This window comes from Prionailurus bengalensis, chromosome D2 (genome assembly GCF_016509475.1).
Source record: "Prionailurus bengalensis isolate Pbe53 chromosome D2, Fcat_Pben_1.1_paternal_pri, whole genome shotgun sequence".
NCBI lineage: Eukaryota > Metazoa > Chordata > Mammalia > Carnivora > Felidae > Prionailurus > Prionailurus bengalensis.
Window position 1 is genome coordinate 52,757,775 of NC_057351.1, and position 14,020 is coordinate 52,771,794.

General features: G+C 36.0%; 1 protein-coding gene across 4 annotated transcripts in view; it reads left to right on the forward strand.

The window, feature by feature from the left end:
• Positions 1-14,020, forward strand: part of EXOC6 (exocyst complex component 6) — a 229,178-nt gene that overhangs the window by 140,672 nt on the left and 74,486 nt on the right. For all 4 annotated transcript variants that reach the window (XM_043596991.1, XM_043596992.1, XM_043596993.1 and 1 more), the window contains exon 18: positions 7,709-7,888. In XM_043596991.1, the coding sequence (XP_043452926.1) occupies positions 7,709-7,888 (180 nt within the window). The remainder of the gene's footprint in view (positions 1-7,708; positions 7,889-14,020) is intronic.

Here is a 14,020-nt window from a genome sequence, read left to right on the forward strand (position 1 = left end):
AAACCGAAATCAAAAGTGAGATGTTCAGTTGACTGAACCACCCAGGTGCCCCTAAGTTAAATCTTTAAAAATTTAATTTAGGAGTTAGTTGATATGTTCCTGTCTTTCTGGTGGAGTCTTAAGGATTGAGAATATTTTGGTTTCAGCTGTAGTAGAACTTAACCAGGAGGTCCAAACTAATTTTCTTAATAGTCTCTAATTAAAATTAGAAATCTTTTTTAGAAATATCTTATCAAATAATTTAGTATATTCTTGTGTATAAGTACAGGAAGGGATGCAGTGAAAACTTTGTTTCTTTGCTTGCTCTTCTTTCTTTGAAAATAAAATGTAGTGAGTCACTTCATGCGGTTCATGTATGTATGTTTTCTGATGACTATATTTGCCTGGATTATAAGGAGAATCCTTAGCTCTTAGCAAGGTTCTTTCAGCTGTTGAATTTAAAACATGTTCCTGCCTAGGACTACTGTCTGAAACTTTTCTTTCATACAGCACAGCCACCTACTGCCTTAGATTTCTTTGTTTGCTGTTATACACTGTGGAAAGTACTAATAAACTTTTAAAAATATACATTTTTTAAATGCCCCAAATTACATTTATTATGTTGAGAAAAGTTATCTTGACTTGGATAGTTGATGAGAAAAGTAGTACCTTTTCTTGGTATCATCTCAGAAAAATAGATTACATTTGACCCTTCAACAGTGTTGGGAGTTAGGGATGCTGACTCCTCCCCCCGGCCCCCTGCAGTTAAAAATCCATGTATAACTTCTTTATTTAAGTAAGCTCTACACCCAAGGTGGGGTTTGGACTCATGACCCCAAGGTCAACAGTTGCATGCTCTACTGACTGAGGCAGTCCAGTCAGGCACTCCAAAAATCGATGTAACTTTTGACTTTCCCCAAACTTTACTAACAGCCTACTGTTAACAGAAAGCTTTAATGATAACAGTCAACTAACACATACTTTGTATGTGTATTATATACTGTATCTTTACAATAAAGTAAGGGAAGAGAAAATGATAAAATTATAAGGAAAAGAAAATACATTTACAGTACTGTATGAATATTTATTGAAAAAATTTCATATATAAGTGGACCCATGCAGTTTAAACTCATGTGGTTCAATGATCAGCTGTAACTAGCAGAACTCCAGATAATAACAACAAAAAGTAATAAATACATTTGTGGTTTATTTATTTTTCTTAGTTCCTTTTCAGAAAATTAGTGGGCTTCGAATCACTTTATCCAGAAAGCATATACTTGTAATAAATTAATTTCATTATAATGTGAATGGTTTCATCATTTTTATAATTTTTCTTTCTTCACATAAATACTGTGTTTTCCACATGACTTCAAGATTTCTAGATATTTGGTTCCTCTCTTCATCTCAACTTTTGGTTAATGTTTTAATTGTCCCAAATTGCTTTAAAAAATCCAGGAAAATGTGAAATAATATTCTTTTAATAAAATCCTGTATAGTAAAAAGGGTAATTAAGAAGTATATCATTGGGGTACCTGGCTGGCTTTGTTGGAAGAACATGCAACTCTTGATCTTGGGGTCATGCATTTGAGTCCCACATTGGGTGTAGAGATTATGTAAATAAATAAATACTCAATAAATAAATAAACTTTTTAAAAGTATACCATTGATTTTTTTTAGTTAAAAATTTTTTTTAATGTTTATTTTGAGAGAGAGAGAGTATAAGCAGGGGAGGGCCAGAGAGACAGGAGAAGAGAATCCCAAGCAGGATCCACATTTTCAGAACAGAGCTCCATGTGGGGCTCAAACTCATGAACTGTGAGATCATGACCTGAGCTGAAATCAAGAGTCCAACACTTAACTGACTGAGCTACTCGGGCACCTCAGTATATCATTGATTTTAAATATAAATTTTTTAAATGTTTATTTATTTTTGAGAGAGAGCATAAGGAGGGGAGGGGCAGAGAGAGAGGGAGACACAGAATCTGAAGCAGGCTCCAGGCTCTGTGCTGAACCCGACGTGGGACTTGAACTCACAAGCCATGAGATCATGACCTAAGCCAACGTCAGATGCTTAACCAACTGAGCCACCCATGCGCCCCTAGTATATCATTGATTTTAAATCCCAGCCTTGATTTTGGCTCAGGTCATGATCTCACAGTTCCCTTGTTCGAGCTCTCCCACCCCCCATCAGATTCTGCCCGGACAGTGCTGAGCCACCTAGGGATTCTCTCTCTCTCTGCCTCTCCAGTCCCTCCCCCTCTCTCTCTCAAAATAAATAAATAAGCTTAATTTTTAAAAATAATAAAAAATTAGGTTGAAATTAGGATTTTAAAGGAACAGCTATTTTTTTTTTTTTTTAATTTTTTTTTTCAACGTTTTATATATTTTTGGGACAGAGAGAGACAGAGCATGAACGGGGGAGGGGCAGAGAGAGAGGGAGACACAGAATCGGAAACAGGCTCCAGGCTCTGAGCCATCAGCCCAGAGCCTGATGCGGGGCTCGAACTCACGGACCGCGAGATCGTGACCTGGCTGAAGTCGGACGCTTAACCGACTGCGCCACCCAGGCGCCCCAGGAACAGCTATTTAAAAATGTGTAAAGTTTCACCAAGTACTTTAGCTCTGCGAGTTTGGGGGAGAGGAGTCTCTTGATACTGGTTTTTAGAATTTTGTCAGGCAGCTCTTTCTCTTTCTGCCTATGTTGGAGACATCCCAGAAAAGCAAGAAAAATCACATAGAGCTATTTGAGTGCAGATAGGCATAGTAGAGGTTAGGAGCAATCAGACTTCAAATTGTCTTTGCTTTGGGATATAAGGGAAATGGGTATTATGGGATAATTAATACAGTTTTGAGTTTTAGGCTCCCCTTATGTGGATGCCTTCTAGAATAGTGGTCTCGCTTCAGCTCTATAATGATCGATATTCATCTGCTTAGATTCAGTAAAGGTAGTGAGACATGAAATAAATAGAGGGGGCTGATTTTGAACACTGGGGCAAAATGCAAAGTGGTAAATAAACATTTACATTGCTTTGAGACATTGGCATTTAAATGATATCAATAAAACGTGTTGTGGCATAGCTCTGTGGGCTGTAGGCATTTGCTATCTTGGATATCTCCTCCTAATGCTGTTAGGTTAAAGAGATGTATATTATTGCTGTGGCTAATGCAATTAATTAATGCATATTAATGTGAATGGGGAGAGAAGAAAAATCTTTCTTGGAATTCCCGTTCCAGTCCTACTGTGAAAACAGGGACACCAATGGAAAGACATCTACTTACAGTAGTTGGGTTTTATCAGCCCAATGTGGCAGTGAGTACTGAGTGGTTAGACATTGTGAAAATTGGAAAGGGAGGCAAAAAAGCATTTTAAAATATGAAAACGGCACATTTTGGTTGTTCATGTTTACCATTTTGTACACTGTTCTGAAAATTTCTTAAGGCGCACAAACTAAAATACTTAGTGAGCGTTCCTGATTATATTTTTTAAAGTTACAACTCAAATGACATACTATCTCCATCAAGCTTTTTATCAAATAAGTAGTAACTATTTCCTCAGGATGCTTTGCTAAACCTATAATATAGCATTAGTCATGTTTTGTTACACAGTTCCCCCCCCCCCCAACCCCCACTTATCCTCAGGGGTATGTCCAATCCATCCCCAGTGGATTCCTGAAACCTCGGATAGTACTAAACCCTATTTATATTGTTTTCTCCAATACATACCTAGCTCTGATAAAGTTTAACTTATAAATCAGGCACAGTGAAAAATTAACAATACCTAATAATAAAATAGAACAATTATAAGTATACTACGACAAAAGTTATATGAATATGGTCGGTCTGTCTGTCTCTCTCTCAAAATACCTTATTGTACTGTACTCCCCTTTCTTTTTGTGATGATGTGAGATTATAAAATGCCGATGTGATGACATGGAGTAAGGTGAATGATGTAGGCGTTGTTGACATAGCATTCGGCTGCTGTTCACCATCTGGGGAAAGGTCAGAAGGAGGATCATCTGCTTCCAGACTGTTGTTGACTATGGGTAACTGAAACCACCAGAAGTGAAACCGTGAATAAGGGGAGAACTACAGTATTGTATCTCTCCCTGAGTTGTGAGATACTTATCTCAGTGTCTTTATAGCGATCTTATTCATAGGCATGATATAAAATGTAAACTAGATTAAACTCTACTCAAACATAATATGTGACTACTAATGGTTAGTGATACTGAAGTATCAGTCAGAAATCTAAATGGGGGGGGGGGCGCCTGGGTGGCTTAGTTGGTTAAGCGTCTGACTTCGCTCAGGTCATGATCTCACGGTTTGTGAGTTTGAGCCCCGCGTTGGGCTCTGTGCTGACAACTCGGAGCCTGGAGCCTGCTTCAGATTCTGTGTCTCCCTCTCTCTCTGCCCCTCGCCTGCTCACACTCTGTCTCTCTCGTGTGTCTCTCAAACGTAAATAAACATTTAAAAAAATTAAGAAATCTAAATAGGTATTAGTTTTGTCAGAAATATGACATTGTCCCTCATGCTTTACTGTTCAGAGTGATAAGTTGTTCACCTTTTTGTAAAAAGTATTCCAGGGCCTTGTGCAGTTCAAAAACAAACAAACAAAACAAAACAAAAACTGAGGGAAAGGCAGAGATCCATCTAGTTTTAACTTTTAACTTGCAAGATGTTCCCTAAGTCTGTATGAGCCTTTAAAAGAAAAGCATAGACATGGGGATCTTTTGCTATGGTTCAAAGGCCACAGTGCCTAATCTGTGGCCTCCATCAGAGTACTGTTTTCTGAATGAGAACCCACAACTACCATTTCTTCTTTTTCTAGTTTTTTAAGGTGAAAGTTTAGGTTATTGATTTGAGTTCTTTTTCTTTTATAATATAGGGCATGTATACTGTAACATTTTCTCTTAGCACTGCTTTCATTGCCTCCCATAAGTTTTGGTATTGTGTTTTTGTTTTTTAAATCTTAAAATGTTTTCTTATTTTGATCATGATTTCTGCTTTGACCCATTGGTTATTTATTTTAGTCTGTTGTTTAATTTCCAATATCTGTGAATTTTCCAAATGTCCTTCTATTACTGATTTCTAATTTTATTCCATTGTGGTTAGAATACATACTTTGTATGATTTCAGTCCTTTTAAGGCTTGCCTTATGACCTGACATATGCCCTATTCTGGATAGCATCCCATGTGAACTTGAGAGTAATTCATGCTCTGCTGTTTTTGAGTGGGATATTCTGTAGATGTCTGTTAGATTTAGTTGGTTTATATTGTTAATCTAATCCTTTTCTTCTGCCTGCCAAATCTGTAGAACCCCTGTAGTAATTTTTTCATTTCATTTATTGTACTTTTCAACTGCAGAATTTCTATTTTTTTTAAGTTTATTTATTTTGAGTGAGAGAGAGAGCACAAGCAGGGGATGGGCAGAGAGAGGAGAGAGAGAATCCCAAGTAGGCTCTGCACTGTCAGTATGGAGCCCCACGCTGGGTTTGAACACAGGAACGGTAAGATAACGATCCGAGTTGAAATCAGGAGTGGGATGCTTAACTGAATGACCCTCTATTTAAAAAAAAAATTTGTTTTTTCTTTGAGAGAGAAAGCAAGAGTGTGAGCAGGGGAGAGGGGCAGAGGGAGAGAGAGAGAGAGATAGAAAGAGAAAGAAAGCATCTTTAACAGGCTCCACGCTCAGCATGGAGCTTGATGCAAGGCTCAATCCCATGACCCTGGGATCATGACCTGAGCTGAAATCAAGAGTCAGAGGCTCAACTGATTTAGCCACCCAGGCACCCCCAGAATTTCTATTTTAAAAAATTCTGCCTTTTTACTTACATTATATTTTGTGAGGCATTGCAGTATTTTCCTTTAGTTCTTTAGATGTGGTTTCCTATAGTCCTTTGGACATATTTTAAATAGCTGAATTAAGGTCTTTGTCTTAAAAGTTCAATGACTGGGCCTTCTCACTAAGAGTTTCTGTTGATTGCTTTTTTCCCCCTGTATATGAGTCATACTTTCTTGTTACTTTGCGTGACATAAATTTGTTGAAAACAGGACACTTAAATAATATATTGTGGCAATTCTGAAAATCTGATTCTCCTCTCTTCCCAAAGTTGGTTGGTTGGCTGGTTGGTTGTGACTTTTCTGAATTAATTCTATAAAGTCTCTATTCTTTCTCCTCTGTGGCCACTGAAGTCTCTCCTTGGTTAGCTTAGTGACCAACTAATGATTGGACACAGATTTCCTGAAAAGCCTAGAACCAGTAAGTTTCCCAGTCTTTGCTGAAGAACTCTATGTAGGTACTGGGGCATACCTTCAACACTCAGGCATTTGACAACTCTACGTTAGCCTTTACTTCATGCTTGTACAGAGCTTCAAGGTCAGTCATAAATGAGAGCTTAGAGCCTTCTCAGGTCTTTTCTGAGCTTGTGCATAGCCCTACATGTGTACATAACCTTATAGATTCCCAGGAATATGGAAGAGCCTTTCAAAGTCATCTGTGTATATCTCATTCCCCAGGTTTTCCTTTTAAGCTAAAGTTAGCTGACTGTGTGCCCTGTTATCCATTCCTTCAGGCATATGCCATATTCAACAATTACCTTTAATTGTTTTCAACAAATGTCCCCGGAGAAAAGGCTTTATGCACTGGACAAGCCCCAATTTAAATCAAAGAAAGACATCCCTGTAAGTGGGGTCTTCCAGGAAACCATCAGGTAGTTGAAATAATGATAATTCTCCAGGAGTGTGGTTTTGAAGGAGCTCCAAGCCCATTCTGTTCCATTTGATGGCTGTCAGGCTACTGTTTTTTACTATAGTTGTAGGATGTTGATTTTCAAGGATACTGTGAAACTAAAGTAGGGGAAGAAGAATGGAAATAAGGGCACATTAAAACCCTGCAATGCTCCTTTTCTTACCAAGCTGTTTTTCTTGAATAAACACTATTTGGATTACTGCAAGGTTTAAATTAATTTCCAGAGTCCTGGAAAAGTTGATTTTGACACTTTTGCAAGTTTTCTTGTTGCTTTTATGGAGGAGAGACTGTTTGGAGACCTTCACTCTGGTGTTTTTGCATCACTCTCATCCTTTCTTTTCTCCTCCTCTGAGAAGTTAACTATCTCTTTCTTCTCTTTTCTTTTTTTCCTCTTGAACTTAAGACACTTGAAACTATTCCATTTCTTCTGTTACCATCCAACTTTATTCTTCTCAGTCAGTGGACAGAGGTGGTCTTCTGTGTTCTTGGCAACTTCTGTTTTTAAACTTCTGTCTCTCCTATGAGTCTTCTTAAAGCTGTGAGAACAGTTCAGGATTAATAACTCATAAATTATCCTACCCCATAAAGGAGGTTGGGGGGAAAAAGTGATGTCAGTCAAATAGACTACTGCCAGCCAAAAAACTAACAATTTTCTTGGATTTTGAATAAATGACTAAAATATTAGATCAAAGAAAAATATAAAATAAATTTTAGAATTTTGAGAACACTTGTTTTTAAGTTTATTTCTTTTGAGAGAACAAGAGTGGGGGAGGGGCAAAGAGAGACAGAGAGAGAGAATTCCAAGCAGGCTCAGCACTGTCAGTGCAGAGCCCGATATGGGGCTCAAACTCGTAAACCATGAGATCATGACCTGAACCGAAGTTGGATACTTAACCAACTGAACCACCCAGGCACCCAAGAAAGGTTTTTAAATTATCTGCTTCTATAACTTTTTGTTTTTGTTACTTTATCCCTTATCAGGATGCCCGACATGCAGCAGAAGGAGAAATATATACCAAACTTAATCAAAAAATTGATGAATTTGTTCAGCTTGCTGATTATGACTGGACAATGTCTGAGCCAGATGGAAGAGCTAGTGGTTATTTAATGGATCTTATTAATTTTTTAAGAAGCATCTTTCAAGTGTTTACTCATTTACCTGTAAGTATGAAAAATCCCAGAAAATTATATTATAGTTTTGCTTACTAAAATATATGTAGAATTTAATCTTAATTTGAGATTTACTGGCTCAAACCAACTTCATGGCTTGAATATTTTCTTTCCATTATTACACGTCTATTTGTGAAGAATTCTAATAACCTAGCCAATTGTTTGAAGTTTTAATTTATTTTACTTTCAGCCAAAATAACTACAACTTTGTTTCTACCAAAACCAAAACAAAACCCTGAAATTCGGTATAGACTTAAATTGAAATAAACTCTTTTTTTTCCTCCAGTGTAATGAATTTTATTTTATTTTATTTATTTATTTTTTGAACTTTAATGTATGCAAATTTTATTATTATTTTTTTTCAATATAAGAAATTTATTGTCAAATTGGTTTCCATACAACACCCAGTGCTCATCCCAAAAGGTGCCCTCCTCAATACCCATCACCCACCCTCCCCTCCCTCCCACCCCCCATCAACCGTCAGTTTGTTCTCAGTTTTTTTTTTTTATTTTTATTTTTTTTAAATTTTTTTTTTCCAACGTTTATTTATTTTTGGGACAGAGAGAGACAGAGCATGAACGGGGGAGGGGCAGAGAGAGAGGGAGACACAGAATCGGAAACAGGCTCCAGGCTCTGAGCCATCAGCCCAGAGCCCGACGCGGGGCTCGAACTCACGGGCCGCGAGATCGTGACCTGGCTGAAGTCGGACGCTTAACCGACTGCGCCACCCAGGCGCCCCAGTTTGTTCTCAGTTTTTAAGAGTCTCTTATGCTTTGGCTCTCTCCCACTCTAACCTCTTTTTTTTTTTTCCCTTCCCCTCCCCCATGGGTTTCTATTAAGTTTCTCAGGATCCACATAAGAGTGAAAACATATGGTATCTGTCTTTCTCTGTATGGCTTATTTCACTTAGCATCACACTCTCCAGTTCCATCCACATTGCTACAAAGGGCCATATTTCATTCTTTCTCATTGCCACGTAGTACTCCATTGTGTATATAAACCACAATTTCTTTGTCCATTCATCAGTTGATGGACATTTAGGCTCTTTCCATAATTTGGCTATTGTTGAGAGTTCTGCTATAAACATTGGGATACAGGTGCCCCTATGCATCTGTACTCCTGTATCCCTTGGGTAAATTCCTAGCAGTGCTATTGCTGGGTCATAGGGTAGGTCTATTTTTAATTTTTTGAGGGACCTCCACACTGTTTTCCAGAGTGGCTGCACCAATTTGCATTCCCACCAACAGTGCAAGAGGGTTCCCATTTCTCCACATCCTCTCCAGCATCTATAGTCTCCTGATTTGTTCATTTTGGCCACTCTGACTGGAGTGAGGTGATATCTGAGTGTGGTTTTGATTTGTATTTCCCTGATGAGGAGCGACGTTGAGCATCTTGAAATAAACTCTTAATAGGGGTAGTTCTCATTAAAGTCAGTATAATCAATGACTTTTCCAGTTAGAAAAGCCAAGAAATTATTAGGTGTTTTTAGGCCAGAGATGAGGAGTAAAGCTGGAACATTGTTCTATCCTGATACATAGTAATAATGCATGTACATTTTGAACAATCTATTGATGAAACATTAAAAATATATATATAAATTGCAGGGATGTTTGGGTTTGAATAGGCTGAAGCATTGGATTCTTCAGATGAGGAATGCAAAGACCAAAGAGGTTATCTTGGGATGAACATGCTTTTCATTAGGTGTATTAGAAATAATAGAACTATTAAAACATGAGTGGAGTAATTCTTTTACAAATAAAATAGAAAAAAAATCGTTGACCTTTTTATTTCACAATAAAATGTAGCTGAACACAAGAAAAAAATCCCACCTGGTAAGAAAGAAAGAAAGAAAGAAAGAAAGAAAGAAAGAAAGAAAGAAAAAGAGAAAAGAAAGGAGGTGTAGCTGAATACAAAAATACTTAATCTCAAGCCTCCCCAACAGCCTCCACCCATCTCTCCTGTTTAAAATGGAAAAAAAAAAAGTTATTCTCCTAATTTTTTGACTTTCCATTGCAAGTTGCTCCAGAGGGCCATTTAGAATAGTTGAAGGCAGGTGTTGCTAAAAAATAAATAGAAGAATTTCCTAAAGAGATTTTAATAGTGGATCTGTGCCAAAGAGATTTTAGAAGCTTACCCAGGGATTATATTATATACCTAACTGCTCTCTTTGTGTTGAAAAAGGGAACCTGTATATATGTTTAATTCTTGTTTCATCTAATTTCTAAGAAAATGTTCCTCATGTAGTATATTTTAAATAATTGTTGAATTAATTTGAATTCACGTTGCCAGCATCCATCTCCATGTTTCTAGCTAAAAGCAGTGTACAAAAGTAAACAGATCTGTGTGCACACACATGTACACAGATACATACACATCATATTTTTATGTTGCAATATCTTTCACAGCTTAGCACAACATGATGGGTAGGAATTTTGTGCATAAATTGAGAAGATTAAGAGAGGTTATATGTTAGAAATGGTCGGGGCAAATATCTCACTTCAGGAGGCTAACATCTGGAGGGAAAGACTGCTTTCTTGTACTGTAGTAACACTGAGAGAGACAGATCTTCTTGGACTAACTAGATCACTCATGTAATCTATTACGATATTTTATATAGTTTTAGGGGATTCTTCATATGCCATTTTGGATTTTTATGTTATTTAACATCGGTTTTCCTGTAAAGGAAATAAGCTGCTATACAGTGTAGACCAACAAATACAATAATAAGTATAGGACATGATCAGATAAATAGAAAATTGTATTTCACAGCTAAGAAAAGAGAAAATGGATGTGGCAACAGTATATGCTTATTCAAGCAATAAACTAGAAACATAATTCCAAAGCAAAAATATTAAATTATTTACTATAGTAAGTTTTAGCTAGAGTTGATAATTCTATTATTGCTTAGTATATTCTCTGAAATACTGAAATTGTATAAAATATTTGACTGTCTTGTTTTCTTTTAAGCAAAGATCAGAAGCAGTATTATTAAATGTATTGTTTTTCTAAGCAAATTACGTAAGCTACCATTTTTGTTTGAATGTTTTAGGCTGAAAAGAATTCCTTAGTTTCAGGTTACCCTTGGACCCTGATAGAGGGAGAGGCCCATTCTGGACTCCTTCAATTCTCAAGCTTCAGAAGATTATTTACCACATTTAGTCCCAAATCAGTCAGCTTTAACAGAAGTAGCTATCCCACTCACAGACATGGAGAGTTAAGTAGTGGCCATGTGCCCTAACTATCCTAGCTTGACATTGTTCAGGGTCAACGCAGTGAGTTAGAGTCAATGCGAGCTGTGAGACCAAGGATCACTCTTTCAGATGGTGTAAGTATTGGCTATTAGTGCAAATAATTAGACACAAAAGTTGATGCTGTGGGATAAAGCTGATTCTTTGCACAACCCTAAAAAATACCTAAGACAGAACACTTAGTTTAAAAGCTCCACTTTTAGTGTCATTGTGTATTTAGTTTTTGTCAGTCCCTGCCATTGTTGCAAAAGAATATTTTCTCAATCACAGGTAATCATGATGTCCAGTTACTGACCACATTCCTGGAAAGGTTCCAACGGTTCCGAAAAGTTATTATCCAACCAGTACAATTTTGTTGTCTGCTCACAAGATATGAGAACAATAGAAATTAATGGATAATAATGGTTTTGTTGGAGCCCAGGGAAAGAACTTTTTGTTATTTTCACTTTTTAACTACATTATGGTAGCAATAGAAAGGTGTAGGATTTGGAAGACCATCAATAATATTCACTGTAGGCACTTCTTATTTCTTGGTTTGGATGAGTGAGAGAATTGGTATATTACTTCCCTTACCTATGTCTCTTCACTTGCACTGTTTCAGCCAGTACAGGTCTATGCAGGAGAGGGAAAAGTAAAGTAATTTAATATGCTTCCATATGAAAATACTTATTCATCAGCTCTCTGCTGACCATAGAAATTGACAACAAGCTAAATAGGCAGTATTTGCAGTAATGACTAGTATTACCCCACTACCCAAAATGTTAAGCTGCCCTGTTAAATATATTATCTGCCTCAAGGGAAATTGCCTTTTTATGACTCAATTAAAACAAAACCCATTTATCTTTTATCATTCTTGGGGTCCACGTTGCTGAAGTGAGGAGAGCATAGGATGGGCTCTAGAGTTAGCATGACTTCTGCTTGAACCTTAGATTTATAATTTACTATTTCCAGAATCCTGGCAAGTTGCTTAACCTCTAAACCTTTTACCTTCGCAAAATGGTATAATTCATTTTCCCATAGGACTGTCATAGATAGGATGAATTAAAATAGTATGTAAAAAAGTCGCTTGGCAGGGTTCTTGGCATAAAGTAAGTACTATTAATAATGTTAGTTTTGTCTTCTTTTTTCTTCCTCTGTTACTGTTTTAAGGCCCTTTGTAGTATTAGTTTCATTTTAATGTACTTTACTTTTTTTGTGTGTTGTATTTATGCCTACATTTTTAGCTTGATATTATTTAGCTCTGAATTCTATACTTTTGCATTATATAGCCATTAAAAAATTTGATTGTGAAAGATATTCACTATAAAGTGTATTGATATGAATAAATAAGTATACATTGAGTGCACTGCTTATAATGACTAACAGATGCCAGTGAAGTCTCATTACTCTGTGAAGAAAATGTTATTTCATCCCTAGATTAATATTCTTGGAATCTAAAATTTAATCCCTAAAATAATATTAATATTCATAGTATTTCAGATATGTAAATAACCCTTATTTCTCATATTTTTTTCCTGACAATAGAAAATACATCTAAGTATAGAAGAAATAAAAATTACCTGTTATCTTGTCAAAGGATAACCACTGTTAACATTTTGGCATGTATTATACAAGTCATTTTCTTCTATGCAATTATGAGACTTAGTTTAAGTCTGATTTGTAAGTAAGTTTTGTTTTTTTAAAGTAAGATTTTATATTAGCTAGAAAACTTAAAACCAAAGGAATTTTAAGAAGCTTTTAAACATTCATTCACCACTTACACATATGTAAATAGAAAAGGTTGTTAAGCAAGCAACTTGAACAAACGTAGTTACTGTTCATGAAGACTGCCAATGGAATTCACTAACATTTTACTGTGAGTGTACTACCGAAAAACCCAGCACTGGTCTGCTTCTAGAAAGAACAACAAACATTTGCTTTCTTCATAAATGCTAATAGTCATGTGTTTGTTTCAATAAAGATGATTTTATGGATTTACAACCACTAAAGGATATGTATAAATGGTAATGACTCTTTAATTTCTTCATATCTGTATTTGCAAAGGGGCCCAATTTACCCAAATTTTATGCTAACAAATGGTTATCTTTTATAGTAGAAGTAAATGGAAGATCATGAATGATCAGTTTTCTCATATTTCTTCCTTTCTCAGAATTCCATTTTATCTTTAGCCATAATGTAGTTTTCTGTGCTTTTATTTGCTACCACTCTAAAGTTCTTAAATAAACTGGTCTTGTTTCTGTTTGAATTGTAAATACCAGTTTTTCTTCCAAGAAAGATATATGTTTCTTTGCTTTCAAATATGCTTAACTTTTGGTTTAATGCATTAATATAAGTCTTGTGACAAATGATAAAAAAAAATAGACATGATTGCTAGGAATAATGAGTTTGGCATCTTTATTACAGAATAGATGCCTAAAAAGCTGTTTATAAAAGAATATCTGTTAATAGAATCATTTCCCCATATCTCTTACTCTAAGATTAGAGATGCCTTTCTACTGGGAGAAAATGGCTTTAAAATAGTGGTGGGCAATACATATTATGAAAGCCTGTTGTGCACAATTCTGCCTAACTGTGCATTCAGTGACATCACATTGGTAGCTGTAGGTAGGAATAGTTAGACTGTGGAAATCAGCAAATCTTATGAATGAAGGCTTTTTTCCCAGAGAATTGTTGTTAAACATTTACCGGCATAGCACTAAATATGGTATAGATTTTAAAATCACATTGCCAAAGAAAAATGATTTACTTTTAACTCAAGAAATAAATCAGAGTATGTATGTTCAAAAATAAAATTAAAAATATTATAGTAGGAACTACTTTCAGGACAGGGAAATGTTATTCGATCTTTAAATTCTGTATCTACTTCCCCCATCTA